The sequence below is a fragment of the Oculina patagonica genome, chromosome 5 (assembly GCF_052425735.1).
Source record: "Oculina patagonica isolate OP01 chromosome 5, crgOcupat, whole genome shotgun sequence".
In the NCBI taxonomy this organism is placed as follows: domain Eukaryota; kingdom Metazoa; phylum Cnidaria; class Anthozoa; order Scleractinia; family Oculinidae; genus Oculina; species Oculina patagonica.
Window position 1 is genome coordinate 30,395,305 of NC_135762.1, and position 16,286 is coordinate 30,411,590.

Here is a 16,286-nt window from a genome sequence, read left to right on the forward strand (position 1 = left end):
TAGGCCACAAAATTTTTGGGCTTCGATTACTCATCGATTACTCATTGATCATCGCCAATAATCAATGACAAATCAACTGATTACCCATCGATTACTCATTGATTACCAATTGATGTCATTGATCATCGATTAGTTATGCCTGGATATGACAATAATATTCAAACTCTCCTTAGTGTTCACCATTTATTTTGAATGGTTCCGGTTTAGGACAGGGACAATAATTATAATTTGTATAATAATGGAGTACAGCGTTAAGTATTAAACATTTGACCAATGGTTTTATCCAGTTAAAAATTGCTGGAATATGCTCTCAGAAGGCTGGAAATGCTATTTTAGATACCCCAGATTTGAAAATCTCCCAGGGGAGCATGCCCACAAATCCCCCTGGAACCTTGCACTTCAGTGCTCCAGATGCCCCCGCCTCTGCTTTTTATTTTTTTTTTTTATGAAGTGGCAAAATGTAATATTGCAATAAAATATTAGCCTAGGGGACAAATGTAAGCCTTATAATAGTAAGTGCATAATACGCCCCAAAGCTTATAAAAAGAGGATGCTTTGGAAACCATGTGACAGCAGTTTGTTGCACATGTTTGCCTGTACGTGTTGCGTGCCTATGTTTTGCGAATTGCGAACCCCAGGGGATGATGGGTCACTACATTCCACTGCAAAATCGAAAGTGCTAGTGCATGCTGTGTTGAAGGGCGTTGAAGCAACGTTTTACCCAAATTTGTTTCATTCAGATCTTGCCTTCTGTTCGAAACTGGTGGTGATATTTAATTGCCGAGGCGAGAACAACTTTTAAAGCGGTGAGTACTCTTCACAAACAACCAATTCAAGTCGTGTGTTTTAATCGAGAGTGAGGGAAAATTCAATTCTAACCGGAAGTACTAAACAGTAACATACGTATATAGAAAGCAACTTTATTTAAGGTCTACAAATGAACAGAAGTGAACAGATGAACAATCTGTATCTATCGAAAGCAAAAACTTTTGAAGGCGCGCATCAGGTGTACAAAGAAAAAGTTGAAACGTTTTGAATTCGTGTTTCGCGCAATTTTGGGGGAGGGAACAGCTCTACAAAGTTATGTGGCTCGGATTGTGATGGCTTTATGAAGGAGTATAAATGCATCTGCTTCTCTGATAATGGCTGATGCCGATTTCTACTAAAGACACTAAACAGAGCGACATTTGCCATTGAGCTTTACCTTTCATGTGGGTATAATACATGTTATAATGAAGGCTGTTTCTACAAGCATTAGGCGTCTGTTTCCTTTCGGGCAATTTCCCCAGTCTGTGAAAGCGAAATCAGTTGTCTGAGCATTTCAAGAAATGCTCAAAATCTGCTGGAAGTTATACGATAGAAGGTCGCTTGAAGTGATCTAATATTACATGGGTGTAAACCTGACTTAGAGCTGCGACTTTTTGTAATCAAAGTGGGAGAAATGTATTATTTTAATTTAAATGTGGCAGTCTATTGTTGCCTATTTGATATCGTTTTACTTTTTATATTTGGAAGAACCAACCCAAAACTGACTTAACATTATATCAGCTCTTACGATTGAAATGACACACCAGTATCGAAAGTTTCACAACAATGCTTTCAAATTATAACTCCCAAACTCCTGGCGTGACTTTGTGCTATGAAGTGAAACCTGAGACCGTGTACACTATTGAAACAAATAAATCGCGTGATATTTCCCATAGACTGTCATACTTGATGCATAGCGTTGTTATATCTCTGCTTTTATCGAATGCAACAAACTAGCTATCATATGGACTGTTAATACTAAATTTTCAGAGGAAAAGAGGACATCTTAATACGATTCGTATGTAAATCATATCATGTCTGCGACCTCACAGCGCACTTGTTGATCAATTACAACAAAAGGCCTGTCAAATCGGTTGAGTAACTTTTCCGCTTTCAATTGAAACGAGCATTGACTGAACAAACATGCAGTATGCCGGGGCGAAGCATTATAAGCGATGACGGCATCACCTGAAGGGACATGACACTGGTCCGCTATAAGAAATAAGCCTGCGTGGGAGGCGTCGAAAGATAGAGGGGAAAAAGGAAGAGGTAGCCTGCACAGCAGACGCCTGAGTAGTTTTTGAGCGCGCGTTTGGGAAGCGCGAAAGGCGCGAGACGGCTACGCGAGAAAAAAATAGCCGTCTTTTGCCTTTCGCGTTTTCCAAATACGCGCGCAAAACTACACAGGCGCCTGCTACGCAGAGGGACTTTGAATAGGGGGATCCCTCATCCATTTCGCGTTTTTTCCTAAACAAATAAATTAATGGCTATTTCCATCCTTAGGCGACAAAACCCAATAAAAAATGCAAGAGGGTTATATATCTCCCAGGTATCGATTGCGACTTTGTTACTAAATACAGGGTGGTAAAGGATGGGTAAACCTCGTCCCCAGGGTGCTTTCCCTTCAGAGCGGAAGGGACCCCTCCCGCTGTGAAGGGAAAAGAGCGCCCTGGGGACTTGAGCAAAAATTAACGCGACGCGCGTAAAAACAGCTCAAAAACTCCCTGAGTTATCTGGTTATTTAGACTAAGAGCAGTCCCGATTTTTTCGCAGAGTCCGTCCAGGGGCACGCACTAGAGAGACACGTAAGCAGCGAAGCCGCACACCCTGCGAGCAGGCTCACCTTGGGGCACGCGCGAAAGCGACACGCGGCGAAGCCGCGACAACGAGCGGCGTCAGTCGCACTTAGCCTAAGGTGAGCCCGCTCGAAGTCTAGCGTGAAACGAAAAAATGCGAAAAATAGGTACTGCTCGTAGTCTACTGGTTATTGTGAGGATCATGATTCGTGTTTCGGGCAGAAATATGTTCGTGTTCGTGGAAGCCTTTTTTGCACTTAATCAATTCCCTGCCAATTATTTATTATGTCAATTCACTTAATCTACTCAACCTTCAAGCGCGAAAGTTAAGTGAAAGTTTAGTACCACTGAAGGAAGGAATTTTCAACGTAGATGGGCCGTTGTGGTCAATTGACTCAAGCTGTTGCCGAGATTTAGTCCTGCCCTTGCGTTTTTGTTAATTTTGACGTTATTGTTCCTTTGATGAAGTCGTTTTATTTAATTTAAGGACATGTTAATATTGCCAAGGAAATGTAAACTGTGTCTTACTGAAAAACGCGAAATTAAGGTGATAAAAAATACAAAATTTTCGCACAATTGCAAAATTCAAGTGTCGCGAAATATGCGCACCTCAAAACCGCGAAATTTAGGTATCGCGAAAATTTCATGTAAGAAGGAATTTATCATCTTTGTTCCCTTTGATCTTAGTCGTTGCAACTGCCTGTTTTTTCCTGGTGCTATCCATTTCTGTCTAACGACTTCTAATCGTTGATCTCTGCTTGTTTATTCGTTTACTTGTTAGCATGAAGATGGGCCTATAACCGGAGGAGCGTATACGCGGTTCCACAAACATTTTTACGACCCTGTGAGATGAAAAAGAGATTCAAAATAGAAACACTAGTGTTAGATTTAAGTGTTGTATTTTGATATTAAATATAGTTTATTTTTTAATTATCTAAACGTACATTATGTTCAAACAGGGTTGAAAACTTGGTGCTGAGTCAAAGCAGAAATGACCACACCGGTATACACTAAAGAACAGCTCAACTACTTCAGAATTTGTTACATTGCTACCAACGTTGTGCCTGAGGGGCTGCGATTGATTTTTAAAGAAGAATGGGACAACCGTTACAAGGCAACGTTTGGCGAATGGAAGGATACGCCTCAAAATGGACGGGACTTCTTCAATGGTGAATCTGCAGGAACTCAAAGACGACATGCACGACTCCTGGCGACAATGATGAACGGTAATAGAGTCGAATGGGATTGTACCATGCTCTTTTACGCCATTCTTCACTCCGATTCTATCCGCGGACTGAGTGCAACAGTTCTCTCAAGTGTGGATGATCTCAGAGAATTTCGCAATGAAGATTTTGCTCACATGCCAAAGGGCCAGCTTTCGGATCTACATTTCAGGGTTGCTGCCCGCAAAGTTGAGATTGCATTTCAAGCACTTGGCCTCTCCACGGTCCAAATCCAAAATATCTGCAAACAGAAAAGTTTCCCAACTGAGGAGCTTCAACAAGTCATGAAGAAGGTTCAAAACCTTTACCAAGAACTTCACGAAAAGGATGCCAAACTCCAAACCACTGAAGAACAACGTCAGGTTCTTGAAGTCCAGTTACAGCAAGATGTGTCCTCATTTTGCATTCTTCCACCTAAACCCTCACACGAAGTCGCAACTCGCGACTGCGAGGTTGCTAAAATCACACAACAGCTCGACCGGCTGAAGAATGCGAATGAAAGTGGTTTAAGCTACTTATATATCTCAGGTAATCCAGGAAGTGGAAAATCTCAGCTGGCTGGTCTTGTAGCAAAGAAAACTTATGACGAAGCCATCAAAGACACCGATGCCCCCTCATTTGTAATGACGCTGAATGCTGAAAGCTTAGAAACGCTCTTGGAATCGTATGTTTCACTGGCGCGGCAGGTCAAGTGTCCAGAATACACTGTCAGTGACACCCGTAACTCAAAAGAAATGAAGATTGACGAGAAAATCAACAACCTGAAGGATTTGATTGCTACAAAAATTCAACTTTTTGCCTCGTGGCTCCTGGTGGTTGACAATGTTACAAGTTTATTTCTCATACACGATTTTCTTCCTCATCCTGGAAATGAGCAGTGGATAAATGGCCAGTTCCTAATCACGACACAAGACACCTTGTCTATCCCTGCAGAGAGCTCTTTTGTTTCTCACATCAGCATAAGCGAAGGCATGGAGCCCACAGATGCCAGTTGTTTTTTAGCCAAGATTTCTGGTATCAAGGATCAAGAAATGGAGGAGACAGTGGCGAAGGCCTTAGATTACCAACCGCTCGCTTTGGCTAGTGCAGGCACTTACGTTAAAAAGATCCGTGAGAGTAAAGTATGTACAACCTTCGGTTGGGAGGAGTATTTGGAAAAGCTAGAAAAAGGCCTGCGAGTTAGAACTGAAAAGGAACTCACAAACACCAACCCAAGCTACCCCAAATCCATGACTGTAGCAACAAGACTGGCTGTTGAACGGGCGATTGCGTCTGACAGTGTTGTTAAGAACGCATTTACTCTCCTTTCTGTCTGCTCTCCTCAGCCACTGCATCTCGATATCTTGATGAATTATATTCTAAATGTGGATAAGGATCGTGAAAGAGAGGAAATCGGCATTCAGATTCAAGGATACTCGCTACTGTTGTTTGAGGAAAGAGAAAATTGCGTCTTCGTTAGTGTTCACCAAATTGTGCATGAGATTATTAAATCTGTAATCAAAGAACAGTTAGAGAGCGATGGAAAGCCTCGCGTTGTTGATGCAGCTGTAAGATCATTCATCCAATTCATAGACAGTAAGTTATTAAACAGTTGGTACGAAGATGATTTCCTCACTGAGGGCAAGCATCTTATTCCACACTTGAAAGCCTTGGTTGTTGATATCGAAAACTTGTTTGGCGCCGATGTGGAACACCTAAGCGTTTTTAATGACTCACTGTCGTCATTACACTTTCACAAGCTTGGCAAAATTTGCCGCAATCACTGCGAATTGTTTTTAGCGAAGAGTTTCTATAACATGGCTCTAGACATTCGGCTGAAAAAGCTTGGACCAGACCATGTTGATGTCGCTACTTCGTATAATAACTTAGCTGCTGTGCAGCGTGCCTTGGGTGACCTGCAGCAAGCCAAGCAGCTTCATGAAAATGCTCTAGACATTCGGCTGAAAAAGCTTGGACCCGACCATGTTGATGTCGCTACTTCGTATAATAACTTAGCTAATGTGCAGCATGACTTGGGTGACCTGCAGCAAGCCAAGGAGCTTTTTGAAAATGCTCTAGACATTCGGCTGAAAAAGCTTGGACCAGACCATGTTGTTGTCGCCACTACGTACAATAATTTAGCTCTTGTGCAGCGTGCCTTGGGTGACCTGCAGCAAGCCAAGGAGCTTTTTGAAAATGCTCTAGACATTGAGCGGAAAAAGCTTGGACCCGACCATGTTGTTGTCGCCACTACGTACAATAATTTAGCTCTTGTGCAGCATGGCTTGGGTGACCTGCAGCAAGCCAAGGAGCTTTTTGAAAATGCTCTAGACATTCGGCTGAAAAAGCTTGGACCCGACCATGTTGATGTCGCTACTTCGTACAATAACTTAGCTGCTGTGCAGCGTGCCTTGGGTGACCTGCAGCAAGCCAAGGAGCTTCTTGAAAATGCTCTAGACATTCGGCTGAAAAAGCTTGGACCCGACCATGTTGATGTCGCTACTTCGTATAATAACTTAGCTCTTGTGCAGCGTGACTTGGGTGACCTGCAGCAAGCCAAGGAGCTTTTTGAACATGCTTTAGACATTGAGCGGAAAAAGCTTGGACCCGACCATGTTGTTGTCGCCACTACGTACAAAAATTTAGCTCTTGTGCAGCATGACTTGGGTGACCTGCAGCAAGCCAAGCAGCTTCATGAAAATGCTCTAGACATTCGGCTGAAAAAGCTTGGACCAGACCATGTTGATGTCGCTACTTCGTATAATAACTTAGCTGCTGTGCAGCGTGCCTTGGGTGACCTGCAGCAAGCCAAGGAGCTTTTTGAAAATGCTTTAGACATTCGGCTGAAAAAGCTTGGACCAGACCATGTTGATGTCGCTACTTCGTATAATAACTTAGCTGCTGTGCAGCGTGCCTTGGGTGACCTGCAGCAAGCCAAGGAGCTTTTTGAAAATGCTCTAGACATTCGGCTGAAAAAGCTTGGACCAGACCATGTTGATGTCGCTACTTCGTATAATAACTTAGCTGCTGTGCAGCGTGCCTTGGGTGACCTGCAGCAAGCCAAGCAGCTTCATGAAAATGCTCTAGACATTCGGCTGAAAAAGCTTGGACCCGACCATGTTGTTGTCGCCACTACGTACAATAATTTAGCTCTTGTGCAGCATGACTTGGGTGACCTGCAGCAAGCCAAGGAGCTTTTTGAACATGCTTTAGACATTATGCTGAAAAAGCTTGGACCTGACCATGTATATGTCACGAAAATTTATAATAATTTGGCTGCAGTGCACAATGACTTGGGTGACCTGTAGTAGACAAAGAAGCATTATGAACGTTGGATCTTGACCACGTTATTTTACGACTTGTGCTATTTCCTCGAATTTCCAATTAATAGAAACAGTAGAATCCCAATATCTTGAACCCTCCGTCTTCGAACTAATTTTTGTTTTCCTTGGATTGTACTTCTCTGAAAATTTACTCCCGATTTCTCAAAGCAATTTTCGTTTCCCCTGGAGGTTCGAGAAACCAGGATTTTACTGTGCAATCATCTATAGGTGATGCCTTGTACCGTACACAGAACGCCGGACTCTTTTTGCTAATCAGTTGTTTACTTTATGGCCAATATCATCGAAGTTTTAGAGGACAACTATTTTTTTTTTGTTTCAAGTAGCTTTCTTTGGCCAATAAAGTAGCTTACTGGAGGCGCGAAAAGAATGAGAAATCTCTACCAGTTTACAGCCATGTGAAGATAATATCACGGAGCTTATTGACTGAGTGGATAACCAGAACATCTCACGTGTACGACTGTGTATGTTAGTTATTTTGTCGAGTTCGTTATTTAGTTCACATTTAAGCATTTCTTTCACAGTTTTTGACAGTCTGAAATCAGTTGACTGATAATTAATAACTTCTTTATTAGACAGACAAGTGTGTAAAATTGGTGTGTTGGTTTACTTGTTGGTATCTTACTTTGTCGATCAAAATAATTGCTTCTATAATATCTGTTTGAAAATACCGTAAAGCTGGTTTAACTAATTACCGAAAACTTATAAGCGTAATTGGTTAGCCGACTTAAAGTATAATGGAAACAAAAACAAACAGCTGAGTATTTATACCTAATCGTACCTTTTTTGGTACGCTTCGGCGGCATATCAGGCGAGTTTAGTCGAGCCATGGTTATGGCGAGACCAAACTCGCCTGATATGCCGCCGAAGCGTACCAAAAAGGTACGATTAGGTATTTACCGTACCCAAATTTAACCAAAAATCCGGTTGTATTTATCGCTCTGTTGAAACCACATGCTAGACTTGCACCAAGTCGCCCTCTATTGGCGTTGACTTGGTCTTCAACACTTTTACCAAGTTCCTCTTCTGCCTTTTTTTCCACTCGTTTGTTTAGAGTTACATTTTCTAAATTTTCAAAATCAAAATTAAGCAAAAAATTTGGAAATTCCGACTCCATTTTTTCAGTCTGAATGTTTCGGTACTCGTCGGCAAACATCGCGCAATTGGCGAGCGCGCTCAAGTTTAGTTTTGGCGGGAAAGATTTTCTCTTTTTACGACCGCTTAACACCGCTAAATTTAAATTACGAAGTTCTGTTTTATTAGTAAAAGGTCTTTTCAATTCATCGTACAGTAACATTAATTTACTTTACAAAGTGACCGTGACATGGTGGCATATCAGGTCAGTGACTTTATATCGTAGGATATCAGGACAGTAGATCGCGCTTCTGATTGGCTACTTGCGAATTTGGGTACGGTAAAGGTCCTAACTGGGAACATTTGACAAAATATCAGGACCTTGTTCTCTGAGTATGCAGTAAAGGGAATGCCTGACAGAATAAATTGCCCTTTTGGTCACGTACTTCAAAAATCCAACAAAAGGTATGGCGTTGTAAATAATAAAGATGGTAAATTTTAAGCTCGATGATAAATAATGACACCAGCATGGGACAAAGAAAAATTCTGAGTCCCCGACGGGAATCGAACCGATGGCCTCCCAGATACCGGTTGGGCGCTCTAACCAACGCGTCCTGCATACTGCTAGGATCAGCAATGTCGGAATCATCAAGGGTGTAGTAAATAATAAAGATAACGAAGATGAATTGTTCAACAATGACAAGGCGTTGTGATCAAGGGAACATACGACAGTCCTTATAAGTGCATTTAGATTTAACTGAGCCAATTACAGTATATTTTGGGGCCGGCAGGGAGACAATTGACATAAATTGATATATCTTGCTTTACTTAACCAAATTTAGACAGGAGTTTTAGAGTGCGACGCGACGTCATCGGTGCACGTCAAGTCACGTGACCAGAACAAAAAGAGTACGCAGAACTGCGGTCCCATTCATAGTGAGTTCAATCAGACGAAGCTGATTCCAGTCCGTACTGCGCAGACGGGGGTTTCGTTGTGACGTGAACGTTACACCGGTGACGCAACAGGTAGTCCGCCAACAGTTCCCGACGAGGAGTGAAGCGTCAGGCCACCGTATGTTCGCAAGGAACTGGCGTGAAGAAACGTAAGTGTCGCGGTAGTTTGCGTAACATTATCGTGGTGGGCCACCAGCAGCCGAGAGCGGACGGACGGAATTCACTAAACAATGTAAGCAGCGTTCCATAGACAAAAACTGAAAAGAAGTAAAGAAAAGTGTCTTCGACCACGTTTTTGAACACATTTTTAAGGAAAAGTTGTTTTTTTTATGTTAATTTGTCATTTCATTTTCTATTTGACATTTCAAGTGAGTACAGGTAGTCATTCCTACAGCCGGTAAGAACTCGCTTGTCAATTACCACAGGAGAAGAAAATACTTCACCAGGTAATGAATAAGAAGCTAAACAAACACCAGAATGAAGATCCAGGACATAAAGAGTTCCGACAGTTGAAAAAACAAACACTGCCATTTGAGCGTCACGCTTGTCACTATGCGATGCGTGACATGTTGTGTGACAATCTGTCACGTGATTGACGTTTAATTCGGCAACGAAAGGACTTGAATAAACTTGTGCATCTGTAGTAAAACTCCACTGAAGCTCACCACTCAGTGACAAACAACACACACATTTGTCGTGAGAGCCAAACGCGATAAAATCAGAGCAGCTGGAGTAATATTCTGCGCCAATGTAAGTCGGTGAACAGAACACTGAGGCAAGGGTCTGAAACTGCCAGAGCTTGTTACCTTTAAAGTCAAAACAATAAACAAACCCATCCACGCACGCGCAAACGACACCAGTGGGCGTCACTAACGGCGACGCAAACACTGGTTTGGGACACTGCTGACTCCAAAGGATCGTGTGTTCAACAGCGTCGACAGCAAGAAGTCGGCCAGTCAATGTAGCAATAAATACTAAATGTGGCTCATTGCTAAAACACGGCGAACTGAAACATGATCCACCACCGCAGTCTATTGCGCAGACGCACTGCTTCTTTGTGACGTCAAGGGCGTACAAATGGTGATCATGTGACCCGACCCAGGCCACTCCTGTCTGTGGGTCGATGCATGGAGAGCTTTTTAACGCTGCGCCGGTTTGGAATGTCCAAAGTGTATCTCCAGTGAAACGGTTAAATACGTACAGTTTACCGTCATAACAACCTGTCAAGAAAGAAAAAAAGAGATAATTATTGCCATTTTGTTATTGCAAAGCTACTATTTTGACAGCCGTTAAGGAGTTTAGTGAAAGATATTGTATCACTCGTTCTCTATGATTAATAATTTTCAGGCAGCGCACTGTCAACACCTAGCATGGTAGCTGATGAAAACTCTGGAGAAAGGAAACAATGTTAATCACGTTTTTAATCGAAAATCTACAGTTGTGGTCCTCTATTTCTCTGCGTGCAGCAAAGAATGTCCAGAGTAGAGAGATTTCTTCAACAAATTTCAACTGTAAAAAAAGTCCTTAGTTTTGCTAATACACTTGACCACAGCAATTGAGGTCTTACTTGTCTTACATGCCAAAACGGGAATTTCCACATTGCTTTTGTGTCAAATGAATTTCGTAAAAGAAAAAAAAAAGAAACAACAAAAACTTTGATAAAAGGTTTCCTGTTCCTAACACCCATGAACACCAGTAATAGTGTTAAAACAATCTCACCTACAATAACATAACTGCCACATTTTGAGATAGCTGCAGAAGATTCTATTCTGTCCCCCACCCTACTCTCCCACAGGACTTTTCCGTCAATGAGTCTGATGCACATGAACACGTGACCGTGAGAACCAATGAAAACTTCACCCTCAGACCTCCCTCGTGCGTATATTACAAGTGGCGAGGCATCGATACACTTGTACAAACAAGTTCTCCACTGACAAGTGATAGAAACCTTGAATTCTTCCCCGGCATTATTGACGTTCGTCCTTTCTTGGTGTGCAACGTGAGTCGCAGGAGATTTATTATCATCCAAGGAAGCGAGGGACTGGCGAGGAATGTTTTCTTGTGGCGATGATGTCATCGCCCCGCAGGATGTACAGGAAGACTGCGCGCCAGTTTGATCAGTCACGTGACTTGTTTCGAGTGTAAAATACTTACAAAGCTCACAAATAGTCCACTGGTTTCTTCTTCGCACAGAACAAAAACAACTTTTCAACTCAGATAAACCGAACATGCCTTCTTCCTTTGAATCATTATATTCTTCTGAGCCTTGGTCTTTTACATCGGTCCTGGCTGTTTTGTTATCCTTCTGTGAGGCGCCATCGTCCAGAGAGAACGATTTTCTTTTCACAGAAAGTATTGGCGTTTGCTCAACTAACTTCATCTCCCGTGTATTCATTTTGCTTGGGAATTCTGCCTCATTCTGAACACCCACGTCAGTTGTTTCTTTGTTCACGTGATTGTCACGTGTTGAATTCGTAATTCTTACTGCTTGTGCGTTGCCTCGTGGGTCAGCAGTTGCAGCCAAACTATCGCGATTACTATCTCCATTTAAGCGTTCAGGAAGTGTCTCTTTAGATTGCATACCATCTCGTTTGTAGGTTCCTGTTAGTTTGCTATCAACGTAGTTACAAAGGGCGTCAAAAGGTTTGCTTAAAATAACGTCCAACAATTCTGAAAGATCGACTGCGGTTGTCTTCTGCTTGGATAAAAATGATTCAATAAAATCCGCCAATCTCATGGCGTCGAGAGAAGACCCACCACTAGCAATAAACATATCGTCTTCATTTACAAAGTTTTTCCTGGTTTCATGAAAACTGCTTGGCTCTCTCTTTGCAATCTCAGAACTACTACTTTCTTTATTTCCGGATTCGTTCATTTCTAAAACTTCGTTCCAAACGCATTTCAGAAATTCTCTTGTAGACTTCATGTCCTCAAACATTGATGTTTTCTGAACACCAGCCAATAAAGAGCCTCTGTCAATCTTCCCGTGCGCTGTCATTGGTAGATGAGAAACCACGTGAATACAATCAGGCCGAGCCTGGACTGGTAACAAGTTCATCACGTCACGTTTTAAAGACGACAGTTCGCTATTATTATATGAGGAAGACTTTTCAACAACGAATAAATGAAGTCTGGAGTGGTTGGTTTTAACTGTTTTCTCTAAAACCAGTGAACACGCACTTTCTAGAAGCTTTTCTGTAATCTGACGTTCAATCCAGTCTAGATTTATTCTCTTGCCCATTCGCTTGATCTGCCGATCTCTGCGCCCACAGAACCAGATACAGCGGTCTTTCACGTACGCCCAGTCCCCTGTCGCACGCATCGTTCCTGCGGTGAGAGCTGTCTCGTTGCCAAGGAGACAGACACGATCTGACCCACCTGTAAAATAGCATCACATATATGTATTAAAGTAAAAGTCGTCTTTTTTTTAAAATGACTGGACATTTCGTTTATGTCCAATTTACCTTTGAACTCTTTGAGTACCAAGAAGGGAAAACAAAGTCTACCTTTGCTCGGACAGCACTTTTGCAATGCCTTTTAAAATCAATGTGCAGGTTTTACTGGGTCAGTAGTAAGAATACGATCCAACGACCGATCCAACCAAACAAAGCAATTTTCAGTTTTTTCCATTTGAAAAGAAAGACAGCTCCTTTGACTTTGCAGCGACTATCTCGGCCTTTATGCAATGCTTCCATTTGATACCACAAATAAGACCTCAAATAACAGCTTTGAAGAACGCTGAAGTCAACCAGTGGGAAACAACTTTGACAAACAATTAAAAGCGCATGCACAGGGCGCATGTTGCCACATAAGTTGGAAATACAAGGAAATACATAAGTTCTGCGACTAAATTGGATTAAGTTTTATGAACAAAATTCTTACTCACCAATGAAGATTTGTCCTGTGCCTTCCTGAACAAGTTTGCCATTTTCATCTCGCACTTCAATTACTGTGTCTAACAACGGAACACCAAGGGGTACATCATTAACTTCATCAATGAGGTAGCTCTCCGGATCGTCGCATTGAGATGTCACATTTCCTTGACAAGCACCAGACACATCCTTCACCAATACATTATCAGGAATATGTTGACATGACGCCCAACATGAAACCTCAGTAATGCCATAAAGATTGTAAATTGAACAGTTGCTCTGGGAAGACCTCCACTGTCTGAGGGTAGAGAGGGTGGGGCAGGATTCTCCACCAAAGGCAAGAACTCTAAGTGACGAATTGCTGCTGAGAACTTTAGTTTTGATCAGGTCCTGGCCTATGTGATATATCAGAGATGGAGTTGGCTGTGTGGAAAAAGGAACAAACTTATTAAAGGATACAAAGCATTTTAATTAGTAGCTCAAAGATACATGGGGGAAATGAGGAGTAAATCTAAACAACTTTTAACACTGAGGCAGAATAAGTGTAAAAAAATAATAAATATCATAGATAAAAATAACAAAAATAATAAAAATAAAAATAAACAAAGTAATAATAAAAAAATAATAATATAAAAAAGTAATATTTTTATAATACAAAAATAATAAAGATAGATGAAAAAAAAATTGAAAAAATAAAAATAAAATAAAAAAAATACTCAACAGTTTTAAGTTGAACTTTGTGACTGATGAAGTGGTTATTCCCGAAAGGCAAAACAAAACAAGTTTACAGCACTTTTTAAGAAAAAAACATTTTATGAGAATAAGGAACCTGATAGGCCAATTTTGATACTAAAAATTCTAACTTGGCTGCGCGGGTTATTTTTTCTTTAAGGAATAAAACAAAAGAAATTATTTTTTCATTACTTGACCTTGACATGATTTCTTTTGTTTAAATTCCACAAGCCTTGAAGCCCAAGTCGTATTTCCCTAATTAAGCAACAACCTTGATGGAGCCTTCGTTCTTGAATAAGTACTCACATGGCATCATAAAATTAAGCTCACCCTAATCCTCAAAGTGACAATGTCACCATGATTATTAGAGTTACTTTCCACACTTACTTGCAAAATAGTTACTCTTTCCTCATCAAAAAGAATGTGACAAAGCTTAGAAGGCATCATTTTAACACTGTCTGGTACAATGACAAGTTTGGCTCCTGCAGCGAATGCTAGGAACATCTGTACTACGAAGGGGTCAAAGGTGTAGGGGGATGCAAGGAACACCACATCATCTGACGTCACCTGGAATATATCCCTGTCAAGCAAGGTAAGTAATAGGTAAACCTTGAGCCAAAGGGCCCATACTGCCGGGGCTTATCCCGGTTTCAGTAGCATTAAGCAGCTAGGAATACTTCTACTCCCCTCTGGATAGGATGCTAGTCCATCACAGGGTTACCCCCCGGGCATTATTTTGCTGGTACCCATTTATACACCTAGGTGGAGAGAGGCACTTTGAGGGTAAAGTGTCTTGCCCAAGAACACAACAGTGACCCCAGCCAGGGCTCAAATCCGGACCACTCGATCCGGAGTCCGGTGTGCTAACTGTTAGGCCACCCTGCCTCCTAAGCAAGGTAAGTACTGGGTGAGATTACAGTGTCAGAGAGGGGCTAATCAAGGAAAACTGCTTGACAAAAGGGTACATGATATTCTGGCTGTTCATGATTGGTTATTGTCATAGTTTTGAAGTTGTAAAATGTCCTTTAGTATCTTAGGGAAGTCACGTTATGACACAATTTTTTGTGTGGAAATCATCACCACAAGCTCTTTTGGATGCCTTCTTGTTTGTAAAAGCAAGGGCATTGACTGCTAACTACAGGTTCACACAGTACAGCTCATTTTTCCATGTAATGTTCAAGGCATTTCTAGGCCCCAGTAACCTTGCCACCACCCATCATGCAAGGCTAATAATTTGTATGTGACTCAGTTCTTAAAAAAGGTGTTGGTATATAACTTCTTGTCACAAATATTTGAATTAGAAGAAACCTCACATTTGATATTAGATTATGAACGTTTAAGTTTCACAAGGGAAGTAGGTGACAGATATTTCATTGTGGGCCATACGTGAAATAAAATAATACTGTTCAAGGATTTACAGGCAGCAAAATCACGTGGGGGGGGGGGTTCCCGTGCATCACCTGTCTGCTGGCCGGTGACCTTATTCGGCGGAATGACGGAATATCGCTAGTTTGCTTGTGATTAGCTTTCACTCAGTTTGCTTGGGTTACCTTTTTTGTTGGTTAAGGGCAATATACTCTCACCGTTCCGTCTGTCCACCATTCCGCCAAATAGGGTCACCCCCTGCTGGCACATTTTAATTGGGCTGGAGAAAAGTTTTTGTTTCACATGTAAGGAGTACCATACCAAATGATTCATCACAAAAGTGTAATTATCCAGTCTTACCTCAAATCTGTTATGTTTGGCACTATGCATCTGTGTGGCACTTTCACAGCTTTAGCTTCACCTGTCGTCCCTGATGTCTGCATGACGTACGCAAGACCCAGACACTCTGCATGCACTGTATCTCCCTTCAGTTCAAAAGACTTTCTGACAAGTAAAAAGCCATTGGCAGCAAGAGCTTGATTCCTAATAAGCTCAACTTGGCAGCCACTTGGTAAATGAGTTTTCCACTGCGACAAAAACGTTTGAAATGTCTCAAGTAGGTCTTTATATACAAGCACAAGACTAACGTTCAGTTGTAGCAAAAACTTGCAAACCATGTCTGGAGGCCAATTCAGATCTATTGGTGCAAAGCAACTGTCACACTTTACTACTCCAAGAATACAGGCCACCAAGCCAATTGATTGTTCGGAATAAATCGCAATGATTTCCTGTCTTTCGCATAAACTGCCTAAAAAATCTGCCACTTGGGAGGCCTGAGCGTCAAGTTCCCGATAAGTTTTGTGCTCTGTGGCTATTCCAGAGTTAAACGTAACGGCAATATTACTGGAAAAACCTCGAGAAGTTTCCTCAAACATGGAGTTTAGCGTCACCATAGCTAATTTTGCGTGCAATGGTACCAAACAGATACTCAAAAATCTTGACGATTACAACACACAAATATTCTTGAAGTAAATTATGAGCGTTACCAATGTTTCAATCAAGTCTATTCCCACGAAGTTCCAAATTGTTTCATGTCGCGTAAATTTCATGTTTTGTCCGCCATGCTGGAGCCCGCATGACTTA

The 16,286-nt window shown here is 41.6% G+C and overlaps 2 protein-coding genes across 2 annotated transcripts; one reads left to right on the top strand and one right to left on the bottom strand.

The window, feature by feature from the left end:
* The first annotated feature begins 671 nt into the window (after positions 1 to 671).
* LOC144654291 (uncharacterized) lies at positions 672 to 7,754 on the top strand. The gene is made up of 2 exons (XM_078514390.1): positions 672 to 806; positions 3,563 to 7,754. Exon 2 carries the CDS (start codon positions 3,595 to 3,597, stop codon positions 7,111 to 7,113), a length of 3,519 nt encoding a protein of 1,172 aa, XP_078370516.1. The 5' UTR covers positions 672 to 806; positions 3,563 to 3,594; the 3' UTR covers positions 7,114 to 7,754.
* Positions 7,755 to 9,471: 1,717 nt separating this feature from the next.
* LOC144653649 (beta-alanine-activating enzyme-like) lies at positions 9,472 to 16,253 on the bottom strand. Its single transcript, XM_078513704.1, has 5 exons — positions 15,504 to 16,253; positions 14,166 to 14,358; positions 13,061 to 13,469; positions 10,894 to 12,552; positions 9,472 to 10,394 (listed from the first exon to the last, which is right to left on the bottom strand). The coding sequence occupies exons 1-5, from the start codon at positions 16,094 to 16,096 to the stop codon at positions 9,520 to 9,522; spliced, it is 3,729 nt and encodes a 1,242-aa protein (XP_078369830.1). The 5' UTR covers positions 16,097 to 16,253; the 3' UTR covers positions 9,472 to 9,519.
* Between the last annotated feature and the right edge of the window lie 33 nt (positions 16,254 to 16,286).

Coding starts and splice junctions, on each gene's coding strand:
- LOC144654291 (XM_078514390.1), top strand. CDS start 3,595: ATGACCACACCGGTATACACTAAAGAACAGCTCAACTACTTCAGAATT.
- LOC144653649 (XM_078513704.1), bottom strand. CDS start 16,096: ATGGTGACGCTAAACTCCATGTTTGAGGAAACTTCTCGAGGTTTTTCC. Junction 14,359..15,503: donor CCAAACATAACAGATTTGAG/GTAAGACTGGAT, acceptor CTTGCTTGACAG/GGATATATTCCAGGTGACGT. Junction 10,395..10,893: donor TGGCAGTTATGTTATTGTAG/GTGAGATTGTTT, acceptor CTTTCTTGACAG/GTTGTTATGACGGTAAACTG.